The following is a 22,591-nucleotide window of genomic DNA, read 5'->3' as shown; positions in this document are numbered from 1 at the left end:
CGTTTAAAGAGGGAGTAAGAGAGGCTGCAAATCATGGGCCGTGCAAAGATCCGTTGGAGGTATTGCTGAAGCAACTATGCCCTGGTGTATATCTTAAATACTGATTCTCAGTACCACAAACAGCTTTGTTAACATATCTAGGTCCTGACTCTCAACACTCCAGCTATTCCAGTTCTGAATTGCAAACACAGCTCCACAAACGAGCTTTAGCTCTCACCTGCTGCATTACCTTATCCTGCAGTACTGTGACCTCACACACAGTTGTGCTAGTATTTGTGCTAGTATTCTGCAGTTCTGCCCTTTAGCACAACATGGTTTCAAGACTCTGACTCTGCACCCAGCTTTGCCTGTGCTGGTAGCACTGTTGTTGGTCAGTCAATGTTCCTTAATCCTGGGCAATTCAGTACAGAAAATATACACAGCTCTGCCAGAACAATTATACACCAGGATCTCATTGTCAAAAATCTTGTCTGACATAAATATTGTGTCACAAATATAATTTACTAAAATTATGTCCATTGGGTGTAGAATTTCCCTCAACGCCACTGGGGTGCTATTTTTGTAACCAATATTGAGAATACAGTATCTCTGTCAGATGAGATTTAATCCACAATATTCTGGTGGCATGCAGTCGAAACACCATGGTATCAATCTGATGGTCCCTAAAAGCCCTTTAGTGAAAACAGTACACTACTCAGCCAATTAAGTTTAATTCTCCCTGCTATTGCAGTAACTTGAACATAGTCATTCTCCCCCTTTGCTATGCTTCTAGTTCGTATGATTAATTCAGCTTTTGTTCCTTGTGCTCAGTGATTTCTGTTGTACGCCTGGACAAGGTGAACTTTGCGGGTGCCAAACTCCCAAGGTACGAAGCCCTTCGTGGAGAGAAGCCGGCAGACCTGGAAACCACTGTGATCTTGCCTGAGTCTGTTTTCAAACCCACCGAAGTGAAGTGTGAGTCTGTTTTCTAATTTTATTATTGTATTAGTGAGATGACAAGATTTTCATGGGGACCAAAGAACATACATTGAGCTATAGCAATCCGCATCTTTTCACACACAAGATATCAAGCACAGCCTGTAGTAGTGTAAAGTTCACACACTGCAAATACTGTACTCGTAGCAGTACTTCAGTCCTCGGCTAGACATGGAACAGGTTACGTAGTAGCAAACGCAAAGAACGGATACCACATGTGCACTAAAGGTGCATCCTTGGTACGGTGCAAGCGTCTGTTCATGCATATCTAGATCAAGTATAGTATTGAAAGCAACGTGGTGATATTTTTTCACTCACAGTTTGGGTACAGTTTGGGAAGTAGCTGTGTAAGCACACACCCTCACTTCATTAACTGATGCTTTATGGAAAGCTCTTGTCATGCACAGGAAGAGCAGCACAACCTTCCCTTAAATCAGTGCAGCACAAGCTTTCCTCCAACGGGTAAAGTAAGGCAGCATCACTGCAAGCTTCCCTGAGGCATACAGAGTAGTTACATCACCAATAGCAGGACTACCCTTGGCTTTGCATGATAAAGCTATAAAGTAATGATCATTTTCACACTCTAACTTTGGAGAGATGTGCAGGTCATTTTAAATAAGATAGTGACCGTATCAGTTGATCTTAAATCCTGTTGATTTGTGAATTCATCAAAACTTTTCAAAACTTTTCTGCAATACTGTCTGCTGCCCCTGGTTTCTCCCATCAAAATAGCAATGTTTTTAGTCCTACGCTGCACCATATCTTCACATATTATACTTTCTATTTTGCCTGTTTAGATGTCTCCACACCTAAAGACTGGCAGCCGGAGTCTGACGAGGTACAAGCCTTGGTAAACCGGCAGAGGCGCCACCCCACCATGAGTGAGGGTCAGGCTATTGCAAGTGTCATCATCTACCGAACATTGGCCGGGCTCCTTCCAGAGCACTATGATACTGACAAGAGAAGCCTGAGGTAAGAAATTTGATGGCTGCAGAAGATAGTGGGATTTACTGGTTCCTAGGGCCATAGAGTGAGCAGACACCCAAGGGTTAGAAATATGTCCCTCTCTCTTGCTTGCACACTCCTTTCACATTTTTTAATCTCTTTTAACCTATGCAAGCTACGCCATATGCAAAACTCTGTCTCTAAGCCACTGGTTTGTTCAATGACCCTTTACCTCTCTGGGACACCTGAGAGAAGAGGCTCTCTGGTTTTGTTTTGTTACGGTTATTTAGAAGAATTACAAAAAGTTGCCTTAAGCTGAAGATTGCTTACATTTAATAATAAATAAAGGCATTGGGCCTCTGAAGCAAATCCTTCCATCTGTGCTTGTCTTGCACTAGCCGGATCAAATCTTCGCTACATTTTCCTTTTACCTCCTCCTGCTTTCTTTCGTTTTTCACCATTCTACTTATTGTTGGGAGTTATATTTTGAGCAGGATTTAGATGACGATTGAAGCAAGCCCTTTGTTCTTTTCTTTGAGCAGAAGCCTTCATATGTGCTTAACCCTCAGGCTTTCCGTCTTTTGCATCTCATTTATCTTATTATTAATTTCTCTCTTACTGACCTTCATCCATCTATTCTTTCTCTTCTCCCCATTCCCATCCAAATCCTATTTTTGACACTCACTTCGGTTTCCTCTCCAGTATCTTTGTGTCCCCTCTCCTGTTCCTCGTTGTGCCTGTTCCTTACTCCTATTATCCCATTCTCACAGGATTCCAAAGCGCCCCATCATCAACACCCCAGTGGTAAGCATCAACATTCATGACACAGAGGAGTCAACGCAGCGTGTGCTTGACAAGCCCATCACCGTCTTGTTCCGTCTCCTGGAAACCGAGGAGCGTTCCAAGCCTATCTGCGTCTTCTGGAACCACTCCATCCTGTGAGTAAAGGTAGTGAGGGAGAGAGTTGAAATCAGGCCCAATTAAAAGAAAACACCTTCCCACTGCTCACAATCCTGAATTGCTCTTCTCCCACAGTGTGCAATCCGCCATTACTTGAAAATTATGTTTGCACTATGCAGATCGCAATGCAAGCAGACAATAAGTCTGAGGAAGTGGTAAAGGAGCTCTAGCACCAATAAGATAGAAAAGTCATGCTTTCTTTAATTGTATCAATAATTCCTGTTGCCCAGAGCTGAGGGAGGAATTGCTTGCTTGTTGATATTTTGCTGTCCATAAACGAAGTCCTCTCTCGGCATATTTCTACAGTCAAGCCTGAGGAAGGTCCTGATTGATTTGTTGCAATTGAGTAGGCAAATGTCTTCAACATTTTCCTGAAAGTGAGACTTTTTTGTTTGTGGAGTCTTAGGTAGAAGACATTGGTGTTAATGGTTTTGGCCCTTTCTGAGACACTGTTACATTCACGTTGTCTAGGTCAGGGAATGTGTCGTAGTCTAGCCCTGCTATTATACTGTGACCTTTGTGGCGTGTTTGTGTTGTTAAGTCTAGGACATCGAGTGTTTAGAATTATTTTGATATTTTGTGGGAGAGGATGTGGAGGAGACTACTAGCTTGATTTTTGAAACACTGCATTTGAGACATTTTTCTGCCATTCAGAGTTTAGTCTCTTCCACACATTTATGCAGCCCAATTAAGCTGCCATGGTTGTTCGCTAGCTGGTAGAATAGGCATGTTTTTATTAGGATTGTGTTTAGACTACCACATGAATCTCTAATGATGTTTTAGGATGCTCATAGGTGGACCACAAAGAGAGACAGTGGCGACTCGTGGAAGACCCCACAGATCGCACATGTTACTAAGAGGGATGGTTGATCTCATTTATGATTTTGTTGGAGCAGAAGCACAGAACGCTTAAGAATAACCACACACCGCTTCACCATAACCCGTTAATGCAGTTTTATAATAGAGTCAGTGGAAAGCTGTTCAAGCGACCCATGGCTGAATGTGAAAAGTTTGTCAGCCAGACAGGTAAACTGTACAGCTAAAAAAAACAGGAGATGTGAGAGCAAGTCAGGAGAGTTTGTCACACTGAAGAGCTTGCACAATTGGCAAACATCTTAAAAAGCTGATAATTGATATAACAGATGAGAGAGAGTAGAGACCAACATCAAACACTGGAGACAGACTTGTCACAATAGATCTTTGTTGGCGATAGGTTTCTTGGTATATGGCCTGATGCTGCACAAGCTGTCAGTTCTGTTGTGGTGATGAACTAGTGAGAAATAGCTCAACATGTTGATTCAGAATGAGATAAACTGTTTAAGTGTTTTAATACCATTGTAGCTTAATACCAAGTTAATCCCTAATTCAGTACTGCAATATGTAAGAGTCTTCATTGTATTAATCCATTTGTCGTTCCCTTTTCATAGGGTGACTGGCATTGGTGGATGGTCAGCCAAGGGCTGCGAGGTCATCTTTAGGAATAAAACCCACGTCAGCTGTCAGTGTCACCATATGACCAGCTTTGCGGTGTTGATGGACATTTCCCGAAGAGAGGTGAGAATGAGGATGCCTCATATGAGAAGGTTTACAAGAGGCATCAGAAGGATGCTGTTTAGGAAACAGATGAGAGGTGTGTGGGACTTATGGGAGCGTCACAGAGGACTGATGTGTAAGAAAGAAATAAAAGGCAAGGAGAAGGTCGCGCACTTAAATTGGTACAGTGTTTGGTGGGGCTAAGTGCGAGAACTTATTTTACAAAGTCTAAATATTTTTTACTTTCTGCTTGCCTGCATGTGCAGAGAGGTAGTGCATCCGTGCGACCTGCTAAAATGGAGAAGGCAAAGACTTTTCAAACGATTATATAACCAAACCGTGCTGTTCCTCCAGGCCCAGGCTTGAGGTATGCATGCCGATCACAGCTTGTGACCTGAGTCAGCTTATATCCTCATACCCTTAGCAATGGCTGATTCGAGCAGGGCTAGTTCAGGTGGGGAAGTGAGGGCCATGCACATATGGATATAGCTTGTGATGCACCATATGTCTCTGCGTGCTGTGTCCCTTTCTCTGTTGAAACTAACTAGCCATATTTTGACACTGCTTACCCTCTCCCCTGAGAATGTGCCTGGATTCTGGATTTCTGACTTGGCACTTTGAGTTACTCAGCTGCCTGATGTCTCCTGCTCACCACTGTGCCCTGTGGGTGGCAGCTTAGTTGAGTGCTCTTACCATCTGTGGATCTGCTCAACTCCTTTTCAGTGGCAATGGGCAACCGCTGCAGCACTGTACTGTCTGCTGACTGTGGTTGTACCTTGTTCTCAGCCCATGCTATTCATGGCCGAAGGCTGTACATAGTTGGTTTTGTCTACATGAGGGATGGACAGAGAACAAGGCCGAACACCAGACTCTGTGGCCAAGTCCTGCTGCATATGGTCAAACGCCAAGCAAAGTAGGCAATTTAGACAAGCAATATTTCATTAATATGTGTTTAATTTCTTATTTAGTCTCTTCTAAATCAGTCTTTATACCAGGAAGAGTATTGCCTGTGCTGGTGAGAGAACGTTAATTCTGAATTTTTTGGGACTCTTAGGACAGCTGCATTGCGTGGCAGGGATGTCTACAAGTAAGTCCAGTTTCAAGCACTCTGGCACCTGTCACTGACAAATGTTGGTGACGGACCCACACCTCATCTGCCTCTGGTGTCATGAGCAAGACCACGACGCCAAGACCTGTATTTGTTGTGCCATGCACCCCAAGGCCTTGAGGGACCGATCCCTCAAGCTCTTTGCCGCCCAATGTGTGACACTGCAATGGTCTCGATCCTGGTCGAGAGGAAGGTCCCGGGATCGGTCGCAGAGCCATCGTTCTTCATCACAGTCATCCCACTCCGGTAAGTCCCAGACACAAGAAGAAGAGTAAGAAGTCAAGGAGGTCTTCGACTTCACCCTGTTCGCCAAAGTCATCCGATAAGACGAGGGAGCATCGTTACTCGAAGCCTGGCTCTGGGATTGAGCCTGGGCCATCTCCGCGCCTCCCTGAATTTCCATGAGCCGGAGCAACCCCTGCCCAACTCTGAGAGTTTTATAAGGCCATGCAGCTCATATTTGAGTGGCCTGTCCCCACTGGAGTGCTTTTGGCCCCACGTTTTGGGAGGGGCTCCTACTGATTCCCCACTGGTGAGTCCACCCCCAGCGCTTTTTGGGCCCCTTAGATCCATAGATGGATCCTGAGTGGCGCTGGTCGTATGACCTCGACCTTCCCCCCGATGCTGGTCCCGATGTCAACGCTTCCAACGCTGATGGTTCCTTTTGGCAGCACCGTCCTCATTCTGATCCCCCACTCTGAAACAGAGCCACAGGGTTGTCATCAGACGTCGACTCCGGCGCAGACTGGAGCCATACCTTCCAGACCGGAGCCTGAGCCCTATTCTATGGGCTAGGACTTGGGAAAGATTGGGAGGAGCCACTGGACCCTGAAGAATACCAGCCTGAAGACACAAATATGGACTGGTAGGAGAAATTGGCGGATGCCAGTGGACTCAACACCTCTCCAGATACTGGTTCGGTCTCTCTTCCTACCGTAGCTACGGAGGAAGGAGCCTCTTTTGCTATGGTGGTGGGGAGGGCGGCTGGATACCTGGTTCTTAGCCTACCCTCAGTGGTAGTCAGAACTAATGTCTTGACAGAGGTGCTTCAGCCGGGAGTTACCCCGTCAGAACTGCTTCTCCCATTTAATGAAGACTTATGGATGTCTTGCTCCGGGCTTGGCCCAGGCCCTGCACAGGGTCTCCTGTGAACAAGAACATTGCCACCGCCATTGCCCTGCCCAAGGGGACTCCAGTTTCCCCACCCAACACCCTGCCCCCGAGAGCTTGATGGTCCACTTCCTGTGTAAATCCTGGTGCATTCCCTTCCACCCAACCGGATAGGGAATACAAGAGGCTGGACACCATAGGCAAGAAAATGTTTTCCTCCACCAGTGTGGCACTAAGATCCGAAAACAACGCGTGCCTTTTGGGCCGTTACTCCCATTCAATTTCAGGTTCGGTTGCACAGCTTCTGCCCATGGTCCTGGAAGAGGCATGGGCCGTACTCTCCCAAGCTATGGCACACGGGAGAGGTGCTGCTAAGTTCACAATCCGATGTGGGCTGTTCACAACTGAGTCACTAGGCAGAGCAGTTTCTTAGTCAATGGCCTTATGACACCACACCTGGCAGAAGATGACAGGCTTTTCAGGGATTGTCCAAGCTTTTCCTATGGACATGTTATTTGATGGCTCCTGTTTCTTTGGAGATAATGCAGGCAGCCAGAGGTAGGGGCAGCCCCCTCTCCCCCAGCAGCCACAGCCTTCAAATCTCTTTAGTTCACCTTCCAGCCATCATGGGGAACCAGTAGGAGGCAGGATACGCCATCACCTGCACCACTGAAGATTGTTTGTCAGAAGGGGCTACTCCTTCCCCTTCGTAACTACCCCATCACCCAGGCCACCCACTTGTGACAGGCTGACGGAGGATCATCTCTCCTTGCTCTGCCAGGAAGTAGTGACTTTCTTGACCAAGGAAACCATAGAGAGGGGGCCGACACCAGAAGTAGGTTATGGTTGTTATTCTCGCTACTTTCTGGTGACCAAAAAGATGGAGGTTCGTCCTCTCCTGGACCTCCGCCCTCTCAAATTCTTCCTGAACAAGGAGAAATTCAAAATGCTCATGCTTGCGCAAGTTCTGTCTGTCCTCGACCCAATAGACTAGTTGGTAGCTTAGGACTTGCAGGAACCATACTTCACATTCCCGTCTTGCCTGCCCACAGGCGTTACATGCAGTTTACGGTGGGCCACAAGCACGTTCAAGTCGCCATGCTCCCTTTTATTCTTATTAGCGCCCTTCGGTTGTTCACCAAGGTGATGGCGGTGGTTGCTGCTCATCTGCGAAGATCAGGGTTACCATTCTTTCCTTAACTCGACAACTGAATGTTGAAGGCGGGCTCACCCCAGGCAGGATGTCTCCCACCTCCAGGCTATGGCAGACATCCTGCACTCACTGGGGTTCATTGCCAACATGCCAAAGTCACACCTGACTTACTCTCAGACACTGTCTCTCTTATCTGAGCTGTTCTGGCATATGCAGGCTCTGCAGTGGGACCTGAAGTTCCAGTGGGCGCATCATCAGGAGAATCTCTATGACATGGTCCAGATCTAGGAGGGAACTGCAAAAGATCTGCAGTGGTGGTTAACGAACTGCAATTGGGTCAGCAACAAAGCCCTCTCCCTTCCCCAACCAGATCTGACAGTAGTGACTGATGTGTGTTTCATGGGAAAGGGCGGCCATCTGGGAGAGGTGGAGCTCAGAGGCCTCTGGTCTCTGGTGGAGTCTGGACTCCACATTAACTTGCTGGAGCTCTGAGCAATCCGTCTGGCATTGATAGCCTTTCTAACCTTCATCAAGGGTCTGCTAGTGCAGGTTTACACGGACAACACCGCTGCTGTGTGGTACTGCAACAAACAGGGCGAGGTAGAGTGTTGGACTTTTTGTCAAGACGCCCTCTGCCTCTGGACATGGCTGGAACATTAGGGCATACCCCTGGTGGTTCAACACATGGCGGGTTCTCTGAACGGACAAACTCAGCTGAAGATGCCTAGTGGATCATGAATGGCGTCTCCATCCAGAGGTGGTGCAAGGTCTCTTTCAGCAGTGGGGAGAGCCTTGGTAAGATCTGTTTGCCGCATCTGAGAACTGACAATGTCTGCAGTAATGCGATCTGGAGTTTCCAAGGCGTCTCTCGTTCTGAGACTTTTTATCTCAATGGGGAGCTCAGGCCCCCTGTATGCTTCCCCACCCCTGCCCAGAGTTCTTAAGAAGATCATTAACAACTGGGCCCAAGTCATCTTTGTACCTTTAGACTGGGCTCGGAGAGTTTGGTGGACTGTGCTCGGAGAGTTTGGTATCCTGGGCTGTTGAGCATGGCCATCGGTCTTCCGATCAGGCTGGCCCTTCAGGAGTATCTTCTGTTGCAGCAGCAGGGGAGGGTTTTTCCACCCAAACCTGACAACGCTCCGCCTTCATGCATGGACTTTGAGTGGCTACAGTTGACAGCTTTCGACCTTCCATCTGAAGTTTTCAATGTTATCTTCGCAGCCAGTCATCCCTCCACCAAGACCGTACACGCCTGCCGTTGGGGCAAGTTTGTGGCATGGTGTGCAGAAAAACAGGTTGACCCCCCCTCTTTGCCCTCCTTTCTCAGGTCCTTCTGTTGATTCTTTCTCTTGCCTAGCAGGTATTTGCTTTGGGCACCTTAAAGGGCTATCTTTCTGTCATCTCAGCCTTTCTGCGGTTGCCAGATCAGCCATTCCTGTTCAAATCCACTTTTGAGAATAGGTTTTTGAAAGGTCTTCAACACGTTCCCACCTTCACCCTTCATCATGCCTCAGTGGGACCTCAATTTAGTACTCACCTTTCTGATGTGTGCTCCATTTGAGCCACTGCATAACTGTCCTCTCAGGCTCCTTACAAATAAGATGGCCTTCCTAGTGGCCATAACATGTGTCCGGAGGGTCAGTGAGCTCCAGACTTTGTTGTCTAAGCCTTCCTACCTCAAAATCTTCCCAGACAAGCTGATCCTTCAGATCAGAACTTTCTTCCTTTCAAAGGTGGTTACTCCCTTTCTTGTAGGCCAACCCATCACCCTGCCTACCTATCACACTCGAATCTACTGTGTGGACAGTCTGGTCCACTGGGACGGGCACTTTGGCTCTCCCATCTAGTTGCTAATCTGCTGAGATTGTTCCTGTGCATAGAAAGGGCTCAAGGGACTCCCCGTTAATTTTAGACCCATTAGTATAATTGATGTGATCCAAAAGATCTTTTGTAGACAGATAATGTATCATCTCGATCATTGGATAGAGGAACATGGTGCTTTGTCACAGCTCCAATCGGGCTTTAAAAGCCAGGTTAGTACAGTAGACCAGATTTTACAGTTTATTACCATCTACTGGAAAACTGTTCTACTTGAAAAATGTACTAGGTGTTTGTGGACCTCAAATCTGAGTTCGACCTAGTCCCCTGCCCTAAGCTATAGGAGTCATTGAAGAACAATAAGATCACGTTTGGCTTGTTGGTTATACTTATTCAACTTCAGCAGGATACTTATAGTTGTTTGCAGATGATACTTTACATATATCAAAGACCCAGGCTGGTCTACACATTTTGGTAGATAGATGCTTGTCTTACTGCAATGACCTTGGATTGGTTTCCAATCACCCAAAAACTTAAATTATGACCATCAGCCCACACAGGTCCTATACAGGTTTTATCATGTTAGAGGGAAAACCCTTGCATAGGGTAAATGAGTTTAATTACTTGGGTTTAACATTGCCCGGAGACACGCCTTGGTCTTGCCAGGTGGCCAATAGCTCTTTGAAATTAACATAACAAGCTGCGGCGGCTATAAAGGGTATACAAATCCCCTACATGTAGTTAAATCTCCCCGACCTAAATTTAATTAGGGAAGGCAGTTCAACTGGATAAAACTAAAGTGAACTAGGGCTTTAACTCCCAGAATGCATAGGGTTATAGAGTTAAACTCCAGTAGAGATGTCCTAGTTGAGATGGATTCAGCTATTAACTTCACCAAGTAATGAGACCCAGAAATATGTAAACTATCCCAGTGTTTCATCAGCTGAGGGTGTCTTTGTTTTTTTTTTTTTTTTGAAAAGGGAAACTGTGTTTGAACTTGTGGTGAGAGCTTATATGATGTAGATCAGGGCTCACGAAGGAACAGCAGATTTTTCGCACAAAGCTTTTTTTTTTTTTGTAATGAGCAGAGCATTAGGTTCATGATGTACATGATATACTTAAAATCATTATTAAAACCAGTTTCTACAAAAAAAAAAAAAAATCGAGATGACAGCCTCTCAATACATAATAAAAAAGAGCTGAAGCTAAAGCAACTAGTCATATACTCATTCACAAAGCAAAGTGCAAATTTATCTTACAACATAGCAGCAATGAAGAAAATTCTTAGTGCGTCTAAAGTGCAATGCCAATCAAGTGCTAGTGCCGTCTTATCACCTAAAGCCATCATAGCTACAACATTTTATTAAAAACGAGAACTTATGGCTATAGTGGCTCATTACATCATTGACTAATACTACATTTTTTTTTTTTAAATAATACAGAATACGTCATTCTATGAAGTGCAAAAACTATGAAAGTGCTACTGAAGTGCAATAAGAGAAAGTGCTAATGCATTTTAGTAAAAGCTGCTACATTGATTTACCAACCCAAGTGTTATGATCTCTCTTGAAACTTTTCTAATTCATTAAAAAACTTCCAATTTTTTTCAAAATTTTTAATAGCTCCTACCCTCCTAGCGTAAGCTTCAACGAATTTTCGGGTTCTTTTCATTTTATTGAACCATTTCAAATGAGAGGGAGCTTCCCTGGATTTCCAATTTTGCAGAATTAGGGAGCGAGCCACTGTACAAGAGATAAATACGAAGGCTTTTTTGGGTTCGGATAGCATCGTTTCATCTCTGCAAGTTCCAAACAAATCAGCTTCGGCCTCGAGCGAAATACTCTTTCCGATTGCTTGCTTAATATCCGAGAAAACTGCCTCCCAAAAAAGCCTAAGTCCTGAACATGCAAAAAAAGTATGATGCCAACCGCCTTCCCCATCTATCTGGCAGCGAATGCACTTGTTTTCAACTCCCGGGAATCTTTTTTTTAAGGTGGCCGGAGTTAAATAAGAGAGCCATCGCGATAGGAAGGCCATCCTTTTGAAATTTGCAGCACACAGGGATTTGCTTCCTAAATGGCAAATGGACTTCCAATCCTTTCCAGCCAGCCTACATCCGGTCTCCCGAGTTATTTTATCCAAATGATTCTCTATCACGGGAACTTGTCCCTGCTTATGTAACAGTCTATACCAGTTTCCCACCCCTTTAGCATTTGCCCCATAAAGGGCTACCACAAATTGGTTAGGGGTATCCAAAATACCACTGGTATTTTTTAACAGATGAACAACCTGTAAATATTCAAAAAAGGTCGGCTTCCGATGGCTCTCCACCCTTGCCATTACTTCTTGCCAGGAAATCGGCCTATTTTGCTCTATGAAATGCCTTCGCTCAGAAAGTCCACAGCCTTTCCAAATATTTATATGCCTTAAATGCAACTGGAGTCCGAGACTAGTACATTCTCTTAGTTTTAGATATTGGAGACCCGACGAGCCCATCTTTTTAAAAAAGGACTGAAGTCTAGAAAAATAATCTTTTAAAGTCTTATAACGTGTTTTTTTTGGAAGTTTGGAAGTTTTTAAAAACACTTGAGTTAGTGATCCAACTTCTTGTGTCATTTCATATATAAAAAAGCTGTCTCTGATAGGGTTAGATCCAATCAAGCTGGACACTAAATCTAAAAAAGCGGCCTCATAGTAAGTTCTCAGATGAGGCAGCGCTAAACCCCCTTGTACTATTGGTAATTGTACCACGTTCAATTTGACCCTTGGAGCTTTCTTACCCCAAACAAATTCCCTAAGTAGGGTGTCAATTTACCTAAAATATGACTGGTTTATTTTAATCTGGACATTAGTATACAAAAAAATATGCAGCTGAAGTATGGACATTTTAATTAATGAAACTCTGCCAACTAGCGATAGGGAGAGTAGTGTCCATTGTTCCAACCGCTTCTTGATCTTGCCCTTCATTCTTAAATAATTCAACTCAAATAACTGATGATACTGATTAGATACATATATCCCGAGGTATCTTATAGGGTCAGTTTTTGTTGCTTGTATCTTCAGACAAGGTGGAAAAGAATTCAGATCTGCGTTGAGGGCAAGAACCCCGGTTTTATTGGCATTTATTTTATACCCGCCTATTTTTTCAAAATCCAAAAATTCCCTCAAAGCTGTTTCGAGGTTCTCTTTATCGGGGGTCAGGTATAAAATAATGTCGTCCGCAAAGAGTTTTAACTTAGCCATGTCAGGGATCGGTAGTAGGATAGCAGCATTGTTTTGTATCTTTAAAACCAACGGCGAAGGCGGACAGCCCTGCCTGGTTTTGCGGTTTATTTTTATGGTTCCTGCACAATTTGAATTTATTATAACCTGAGCCATGGCCCCCTGGTAGATATTTTGTAGCATATTGACTACCTGTGCAGGAAACCCAAACCGACCATGGGTGACAAACAGGGTTCTCCAGTTCACATGGTCGAAGGCTTTCTCCGCATCAACCCTTACAATACTTGCCGGAATGGAGTTTGTATTAAAATAATCCAGTGCATGTATTAAAAACTGTGTGTTGGCCGCCATTGATCTCCCTGCTATAAAGCCAGTTTGATCTCTGTGGATTATCTCTTGGGCGGCAAGTAAAAAACGTTCTGCCCATATCTTCATCAAGATTTTATAGTCCGAATTCAAAAGACTAATGGGCCTATATGAATTCACATCTTCTGAGGTTTTATCTTTTTTAACAAAAGAGACGATTATTGCTTCTTTAAAAGCAGCTGGAACAGCACCACCCTTTTTGACAAAGTTGAATAAGTTTCTCAAAGGGGTAGTTAGTTCCTTTAAAAAAACTTTATAAAACTCGATAGGGAAGCCGTCCTGCCCACAAGATTTTGCCCCGGCTGTTGATTTAATAGCTGCTGAGATTTCGGTAGCTTCCACTTCCATTCCCAATTCGCCAATCCGATTATCTGAGAGTTTGGGAACATTCATATTTATGAAATATTCCTGGATTAGCTCCTCCTCCACTAGATATTCAGTAGAGTACAGCTAGCGAAAATGGTCAACGAAAGTCTGTGAAATATCGCTGCCATTAACTACTTCTCGCCTGGTCCCAGGGTCTATAATTTTAGATATTATAGCTGATTCTTGCTTTTTCCTTGTGGAATTTGCCACGAATTTGCCAATTAGCTGGCTTTCTTCATAGACCCTCTCCTGGAATATTTGTGAGTTGCAAACCTCTTCTAAAATAAAAATATCCCTCAGCGCTGTTCTTGCCTGCTCATATTGGTTTGGGAGAAGCTGGAGTTGGAAAGATTATTCCCGATCCACTTCAGCTTGCAATTGAGCTATCTTAGTCCTCCGGATATTGGACTGGGCTGCTGTAAAGGCTATTATCTGCCCTTGGGCTGTGCCTTGAACCCTCCCACACACTGAAAAGGGGGCTGCCGTATTCTCATTAATCTGAAAATATTCCAGGATCCACTCTCTGAACCTTCAAACCCAATCCTTGTTTTGCAAGAGGAGACGATCCAGCTGCCACCTGGGACGTTCCCTTCTTCCTCCCCCAAGCACCATTTCTATCCCAACATAAGCATGGTCTGAAAACGGGTTACAACCTATACCAGCCTCTTGAATCTGGAGGGATCTGGAGGTAAGAAAAAAATCTATTCGAGACGCCGTCCGGAAACGGTGCGAGTAGCAGGTGTAGAATTCCTTATCTAGATTGATTTCCCGCCATGGATCCACTAATTGATATTCTTGTGTAATGGCTCCCACTATTTCTTTTGTATTTGGTTTTAGTTGTTTTTTGTTTTTATTCGAGGTATCTTTCCTTACATTCTGTATGAAATTGAAATCCCCACCAAATATCACCTGCTCGGGAGATCCTATCAATATATCATTAATTTGAACCAGGGGTACAATATCATCTAAAACAGGGCCATAGTAGTTTATAAAATTTAACGTTTTCTCCTGTAACCTAGCTACTACACATATCCACCTCCCATGTGTATCCCAATGCACTTGTAAAAATTCCCAAGGAAGTTTACTCGAAAAGTAGATTGCCACTCCTCTAACCGCAAGACCTGAAGATGCAAAAAAAACTTTAGAGAAAACCTTGGGTATAAAAAGTTTAGGAGAATTGGATTTCAAATGTGTCTCCTGCAGAAACAGAACTTGGGGATTTAATGAAGATAACTATCTAGTAAGAGCGCCATACTTCCTTTTGTTTAGTATTACGTTGGCATTGACTGATAGGATCTTACATTTACTGGTTTCCATAATTATCTCTACCTTGTGTATTTTCTGGACCTTATGCTTGTGCTTTTTTTTCTGCTGTGAACCCCACCTCGAATCCTCCCTTCCCACCCCAAAAGAAAAATACCCGCCCCTTGAAATGTGGAAGAAACCCTACCGGCCACACTGCCCACATTTCGCCCCTCCCATCTAACCTCATGGGTATCATGAAATTACACCCTGAGTGACCCCGCTGACCCCAGAACCTCCAGCAATATTTTATAAAAACTGATTGATAGGCTGGCTAGTCCAGCTGATCTTCGAGGAGAAGGAAGCCCTTTACTTTACCATATAATCAATCTGAATATATACCAGAATCTATACGCTTCTTCATGTACCATATGGTAGATCTAAATATGGACTAATGTCAGCAATACCTTTAACGACAATTCAAAGTTTCCTATCAGTAAACGCATTTCCTATAAAAGGGGTTTAAGGTCGTCTCAGCCCCCCGTCACCGTATAATGGTTCTATCTAGGAATCATTACAGACTCCGCTGGCCTAAGAAACCCCCAGCAATACCTTGAAGCTACTCCAAAGGCTAAACCCGTCCAGCTTGTATCTAGGGGGAGGACACCCTTACTATTGCCATTGGTAGATCTGTATATATGCCTATATTCAAGCGCTAGACCCTACTGAGATCTCCTTTAGTAAGGCCTGGGCCTCTTCTAAGTCTGAGAACATAAAGAACTTTCCTTTGACTAAAACTCTCAGTTTCGACTGCTGAGCGATTGATGCTTGAGCGCCATGAGCTTTAAACAAGTGCAGAATTTTAACAAATTCTTTTCTCCTACGCACAGCAACGGCAGTCATATCGGAGAATATACGACACTTATTAGTCCCATTAAAAAAAAACTGTCTCTGCTAGATAGCTCTTGTCAGAAGTTCAACAAGATAGTTCTTGGTATCGTGGAGTTAGGAAAAAGTTGTGCTGGAACTCGATGAGCTCTTGTAATAGTGAGGTTGCCCTCAAACTCAGGCAGAACATTCTGTTTAATGAATGAGTTTACCCATTGGAGGGTTTGGGAGCCTTCTATTCCTTCAGGAACCCCAACAATCCGGAGGTTGGACCTCCGAGAGTGGTTTTCAAGGTCCTCCAGCTTATTCTCGAGGTAGCTCTTCCTTTTAGCCGCCTCTTTTGCATCTCCCATAGCCATATTCATTTGATCCTCCAATACGGAAATTCTGGCTTCCGCCTCCTGCAATCTAATGGGCAATCCAGTCATCGCTTCTTCGATTTTCCCGAGTCTCTGATGCAGAGCAGCGATTTCCATTTGCTGCGTCTTTTTCATTTCACGGACCTCTTCCAAAATTAGATTCAGCCTGTCTCTGATATCTAACTGAAAAACCCCCATAGTCTCCGTATTTTGGCTGGAATTACTTAGCAGACCGACAGAACCAATACTCGTGCTTCCCTCCTTAGTATCCGCCTGAGCCGATGCAGCTTCTGGCAACACTTGCTCTTGAAATCCCAGTTGAGATTGAGGCTGGGAATGTAGCAGAAGCTGAGGTGACATCAAATTCACAGAGGTATCAATCGCGATCCTTCTGCCTTTATCTGCCGCGTCTTGGGCCTGAGCGGGATTTGGCCTAGACAAAGTCTTTCCCGCTGCATTCACGGAGGTTAAGAGTATAGAGGGCGCCGCCGAAACTTGTACTTGAGTTGGATCTTGCTGTTGATGCTGAGCTTCTAAATGCTCAGTTTCAGAATTTGGTTGGGTTATTACCTGATCTTTAGGAGCCAGTTCTTCTAGTAATCCTAATGAGACCAGTCCTGTCTCCAGCGGTGAAGCATTCAATGGTTTTGAAACTGAACTTAAGGTTGGTGAAGAGGATTGTGGAGGTTGTGGAAGATGTGGCAGTTGTAAGGTGGTTTTCTTTATAAACAATGGAATTCCTTCACTTCCTTCACTTCTTTTGCACCTTTCTTCGGACCGTCTTGAGCTGGGCTGCCCTGTAGAGACCTAGTTGATGCGACAACAGCTTCTGTCAGCTCCTGTGTGGCGCTCACCTGGTCAGCCAATAATTCGGGCTGCCCCTCACGTTGTAGAGAGACAGTGGGGGGGGGGGGGGGTGGTGGTCTCATCCTCTGAAATCTCGAGGGTGGTGTCGAGGCCGGGGGAGCTGGAATTGTTTTCCTTGTCCTTTTCCTTGTTAGCCCGGATGCAGCTTTTTTTGCCAAAGCTTGACGTGTTTTAGCTTTGAGGCGGGCCACGACATCTGATTTGCTTGAATTGCTAACAATATTTACATCCTTCTGGGGTTTGCCCATTTTATCCTCTTCTTTAGTTTTCGATATACTATATATCTCTATACTTCTATTCCTCCCCCTGTCCTCCCCATGGCTCTATATTTCAATTAGATTCACTGGGATTTCCCTTGAATTTGCACTTGGTCCCGAGTCTCCTCCCAAATCCTCCTCACCTTTTCTCCTGCCTCTTCAATTTCCTTTTTTCCCCCTGGTTCAGCTTCTATTCCGCTTCCATTGAGCCGTATTTCACCACCACTGCTGAGTCGCCAGCGCAAAAACGGCCGCCGGGGGAAGTAAACCCAATTCAGAGCACCCTGTAAGGTCGTGCCGCCGGGCTGCCTGCTCCGCTCCAGCTGGGCGTGCAAATCCTTCTCCGCCGTTATGAAGCCGCCTCTCCTCCTAAATCGTCCTGATTCACGGCGCTCCTCACACTACGAAAAATTACCCGCAACACTCGCATCGCTGGGAGCAGCAAGCCGAGTCCACCAGCCAGGTATGTGCCGCCATTGCTTGAGGTGGGGTCGTGGATCACCTGTGGCTACACGGAGGCTTGGTTCTCCGTAGCCACAGCCATCCCCACTCGCCGACGGGCACTTTGCTTGTTTGGTCCTGCAGGACCTTTTGGTTTGGAATGGTTTCGCTGACTGACCTCCTGGAAGGTATTGCTTGGGTAACTATTCTTAGGTAAGGAATTTGTGGCTAAAAGTCTCTATCAGATGAACTAATTACTTACCTTTGGTAATGCTTTATCTGGTAGAGACTCCTATCTAGCCCCAGATTCCTTACGGACCCAAACATTCTTCCCGCTCTGTGAACAGATTTCTAGGGACAGGGCTTTCCTCTTTCAGGGCCCCAGTTTTTCACACAAATCATCAGTGTTCTCGTGGTTCGGTGCTCCTGCTGTGGAAAAGTCGAAAAAAGAATCAGACTTCAGGGCACTGGGGTGGTGCTTATATAGGCACCGCGCACGTCACTTCAGGGGTGGATGACGCCTTGTGGAGCCGAACAACGCCACCTACTGGCGCGCAGGGGTGTTGCTCACAAAAAAGTTTCCTGATCCATTCTGACACCTGGGGATAACTCTAAGTAAGGAATCATTGGTTAGATACATTCTGTACCAGATAACGTGTTACCAAAGGTAAGTAACTTGTTCAAGAGGGGTGGAACTCCAGATAAAGGTCAAGGTAAACCTATGCATGCATCCCAGTTCCAAAGAGAAGCCGCAGGGGCAACATTTAGTCAGGCATCACAGACCAAGAATAGTCTTCAAGGCTGAGAAAGAGGCAGAGAGCAGACCTCCTGAGGGTCTGCCACTTCCACAAAATGATTCTGCACAACAGCCCCGACTATACTCAGCACCAGTAGGGCAGCAGAATAATAGAACTCTTAGGCGAATGGGAGTCCACGACAATAGATAAATGGGTGCTAAGCTTAATTAGATACAGATATTGCATATAAATAATTTATCCAAAAATCTCCAACAGTAAAGTCCAGATTACTAAAATACAAAAAGGAACACATACAAGTTCTTCAGCAGGAGATACAAAAGTTGTTGCACAAAGGCACAATAGAGGAGGTACCTCTTAAGGAAACAGATACAGGAATATACTCCTTGTAGTTTTTAATCCCAATACAAGATCGAGCACAGCAACTAGTATCGAGCCCATGATTTGTGAACAGATTTATTTAACCACAAAGATTCAAAATCACAATTCTCCAAGTTTTCATACTGTTGCTGGAGGAAAAGGACTACTTGGTGACAATAGATCTGAAAGATGCCTAATTTTATACGGACATGTATCCATCACAGGTTTGAGATGATGGAAGTGCATTCCTAGTTCCGATTGTTACAATTTGGCATAAAGTCAGCACAAAGAGTATTTACAAAAACACTAGTTATAGTAGCAACTGTACTCCAATGGCAAGCCATTCAGGTAAAACCTTACTAGCTGGTAAAGATGCACACATTCAAACAATTCCAATTGAACCCACAGGCAGTGCTGAACCTGTTGCATTAGTTTTGATTTACAGTCCATTGGAAGAAATATTTCCCCTTACTGGAAAAGGAAACAATATTCCTAGGGCAGAATTACACATCATGAGGGCAATTGCGTTTCCGACAATGGGAAGGGTGAACGCATTTCAAAATGTGATACAGACACTCCCTTTCATTGGAGCTGTTCTGGACACAGTGCAGTTTCGGGCTTATCCTCCTGAAAGGTAAGTCCAGGATATTCAGACTATGATACCGATGTTTCAGCCTGTGTCAATAAATCTTATTTTAATGTCTGATTTTATATTTATTGTGATTTGTTCCCAAACTGATCATTCCTTTTTCTGCCCATTTACAGAATGGAGAAATTCTGCCACTGAAAGCCATAACCTATGCTTCCATTGCTGTGTCGCTTGGAGGAATTGTTCTCACTTTCCTCTTCCTGGTCTGCCTGAGGTCACTGCGTTCCAACTTGCATAGCATCCGCAAAAATCTGATGGTGGCCCTCTTCTTCTCCTTGCTCATCTTTCTTCTTGGAATTAACCAGGCAGACATTCCGGTAGGCAGTGGCTTCGTATTCTTTTATTGCCATTTGAATGTATTTCCAGTCCTGGATCTGAGATTTTGATCTCCTCAGGTACAGGACTGCCATTTACAACTCAGCAGGTGCACTTTCTTTTGCAATGCAGCAGCCCACGCTCCTGTGTACTGATGCGAACGAAAACTCAATACAAGCATCTCTGATCACCCTAGTGCCTGGGACTTCTCGTTTATCTTTTGTGCATTAATTCCACTGTGTGATGAGGAGTGAAAATGGTCAGTGTGAGCTCAAGGGTTAAAATCACTGCCTATTTTACTTTTAAATGCCGTGTTTTCTAAGAAAGAAATCATCATGTCTCTTTAGTTTCCTACTCATGACACACATTCTTGTTATTTGCACCCAATGATAATGAAAGATGATGCGTTCTATTTTTGTCCAATTATTACCCATTTCCTCGTACTGCAAGCTAATGCTTAGTATCTTTGCTACTGACAGGAGATCATATGATCAATCTTTCTGTATGATAATTACTCATGCTGCTTGCCTTTTGATCTCTGAGAATTTATCCTGTTGCTCTACACCTTCTCGGTCTTCACACAGTCCTTTCTCTTTTTCTTAGTTTGCCTGCACGGTGATTGCCATACTGCTCCATTTCTTCTTCATGTGCACTTTCTCTTGGATGCTACTGGAAGGGCTTCATATCTACCGGATGCTGACCGAGGTGCGGGATATCAACTATAGTCCCATGAGATTCTACTACATGCTGGGCTGGGGAGTGCCTACCTTCATTACTGGTAGGTAAAGAATGGTCCTTGGTTGGGCTCTGCCAGCATCATTCCACAACCATGCTTTATGTTAGAGGGTGGGATGGAGTCAGTGAGTCAATCCTTCAGGGTTGTTCCATGAGGTGGGATTTAAGTGTGGTGAAGAGTTGGGGCTTGTACATTTCAGCTCAAACCTTGTAGATGTAGAGTGCGTATAAGGGTTGTATTAGGGGTGTCTGCTTGGTGGGCCACATTGGAATTTCGGATTGTGAGGTACTCTGTCTAATCAGTGTCAGCTGTAGTTGCATGAAGCTAGTTGTGCCCACCTTTTATGGGATGTGTGGTGCGTTGCTCCTCCAGTGTCTGCGTGTGGCTATACCAAGATATGGTGGTGGTTCAGCTAGATGTTGTAGTTCCGATGTTAAATTTAGAATCAACGCATGCATAAATGTGTTCACTAGGCCTAGTATAGAATTGGTGACTGTTTCCAGGGCTTTATTCTGAGATCCTTAGTACTTGGAAGATGTTACTCTACCATGATGGGGTCCTAATCCTGCATTTCCCATGCCCTAGACTCTGTACTTCAGTTCTGCAGTGGCAGCCCTAATTCCCAGGCTATGGTAGCTCGTTCCTCGGGCTGTTATACTACTTCTGTATTGTCAGTGAAATATTTGTTTGATGTTTGGCTGTGCCTGCTTCCTGCATAGTAGTTGAGTGAAGTTATTTCTTTGACTGGGGTGTGCTCACCTTTAGTGGTGGTTGTTGAGATGCTCCAGTATCACGAGTTGTGGGGTGTGTGGTTTATATATCTAATGCTGATTTTCAACATTGTTCTGCCTTCCTTTGTTAAGGGTTTCTTCATCCGTGAACGTGCCCAGGTGTTAGGAAGCAGGACACCCACAGAGGAGGAACATAGTTATTAATCACAATCGGAGGGCAATCTCAAACATTTATTCATATTCCCTCTGTATTTAAATCAAGGGTAATCCGAAAACTGTGTGTTCTGTCACATCATTTGACCTAATCCATGCTTATTCTAAGTTCATCTGGGACCAGAAGGAATCCTACATTCATGAGGCCTAATCTCTCGATTGGACAAAAAAGCGTATTGATATAATCATTTGTTCTCTTTAACACCTTCCGTTGACCAACGAGTAAGCATGGAATAATGTATTCCAAGCCCCTTTGTTGGAGCTGAGGGTAAACCGAACATTGTCTGGACTCCCCCTTCTTTAGTGCACTTTCCTATGCTCTGCACCTAAACAAATTAATGCTCCACAGTATTTGGGCCAGTGTTTTGAATCGGGCTTCTGCTAAAAGGTATTGAAAATAAGCAAAAGTAAAAAATAATACTAATGGGTGTGGGGTCAGTGCAATCTGTGTCAAAGTAATAACATTAAGTTACAATACGCTATTTAACTGAGATGAAAGGTCACCTTTTTGCTCACTCTCCTTGCTAGGTCTTGCAGTCGGACTTGATCCTGAAGGGTATGGAAACCCGGATTTCTGCTGGCTCTCCATCTACGACACTCTGATTTGGAGCTTTGCAGGTCCCATTGCTTTTGCAGTTGCGGTATGTGCAGAAGATGTAGGAGAGTGAGTGTATGTGTGGCACCAAATGTTTTAAAGGATTTCTGAATTAGTGTTGAAACCTGAAATCCTCAAGACGCAATTTACTTCACCTTTTCCGCCCCCAAGAAAATAAAATCAATAATTTGACAGGAAAACAAGCATAATAATGCAAGTAAAGCAATGCCATTTGACTATAAGCCAAGCACTTGATAAAAAATTAAACCTTTGCAGAGTGGAGCTATTTTAGATTTCCATGCTGTGGATTATTTCACCACCTTGTGATCATGCTTGGGAATAATCTTGTGCTCACTTTCCTTTCTTTAATTGCTTCAGGGCTTTTCCCACCTTTGCTTACCCTTGCACATTGACATGGGCATCTCTGGGGGGTGTTGCTCTGTTTAGCTTCTGACAGAATTTTTAAACTAGTTGAATTTCCCCTCATTAGATGCCCTCTACTCTAAAACCACCTTTGCACATGACAACACATAGCCTGATTTAAAGATAGGCCGACAGGTTCTGTCCGTTACAAACGCAAAAAAGTACAGTGCTCGCCAAACTCTCTGCACACCAGCCTCATTT

General features: G+C 44.4%; 1 protein-coding gene across 1 annotated transcript in view; it reads left to right on the top strand.

Moving 5' to 3' along the window:
- The window catches only part of CELSR2 (cadherin EGF LAG seven-pass G-type receptor 2), a 691,477-nt gene that overhangs the window by 543,493 nt on the left and 125,393 nt on the right, over positions 1-22,591 (top strand). Inside the window, exons 20-26 of the mRNA XM_085643385.1 lie at positions 811-954; positions 1,773-1,947; positions 2,691-2,858; positions 4,308-4,434; positions 19,494-19,694; positions 20,296-20,470; positions 21,901-22,013. Coding sequence (XP_085499511.1) covers positions 811-954; positions 1,773-1,947; positions 2,691-2,858; positions 4,308-4,434; positions 19,494-19,694; positions 20,296-20,470; positions 21,901-22,013 — 1,103 coding nt within the window. The remainder of the gene's footprint in view (positions 1-810; positions 955-1,772; positions 1,948-2,690; positions 2,859-4,307; positions 4,435-19,493; positions 19,695-20,295; positions 20,471-21,900; positions 22,014-22,591) is intronic.

The sequence above is a fragment of the Triturus cristatus genome, chromosome 1_1, assembly GCF_964204655.1.
Source record: "Triturus cristatus chromosome 1_1, aTriCri1.1, whole genome shotgun sequence".
Classification (NCBI taxonomy): Eukaryota; Metazoa; Chordata; class Amphibia; order Caudata; family Salamandridae; genus Triturus; species Triturus cristatus.
The sequence above is the reverse complement of the archived record's forward strand: the minus strand, read 5'-3'. Positions and strand labels throughout refer to the sequence as shown.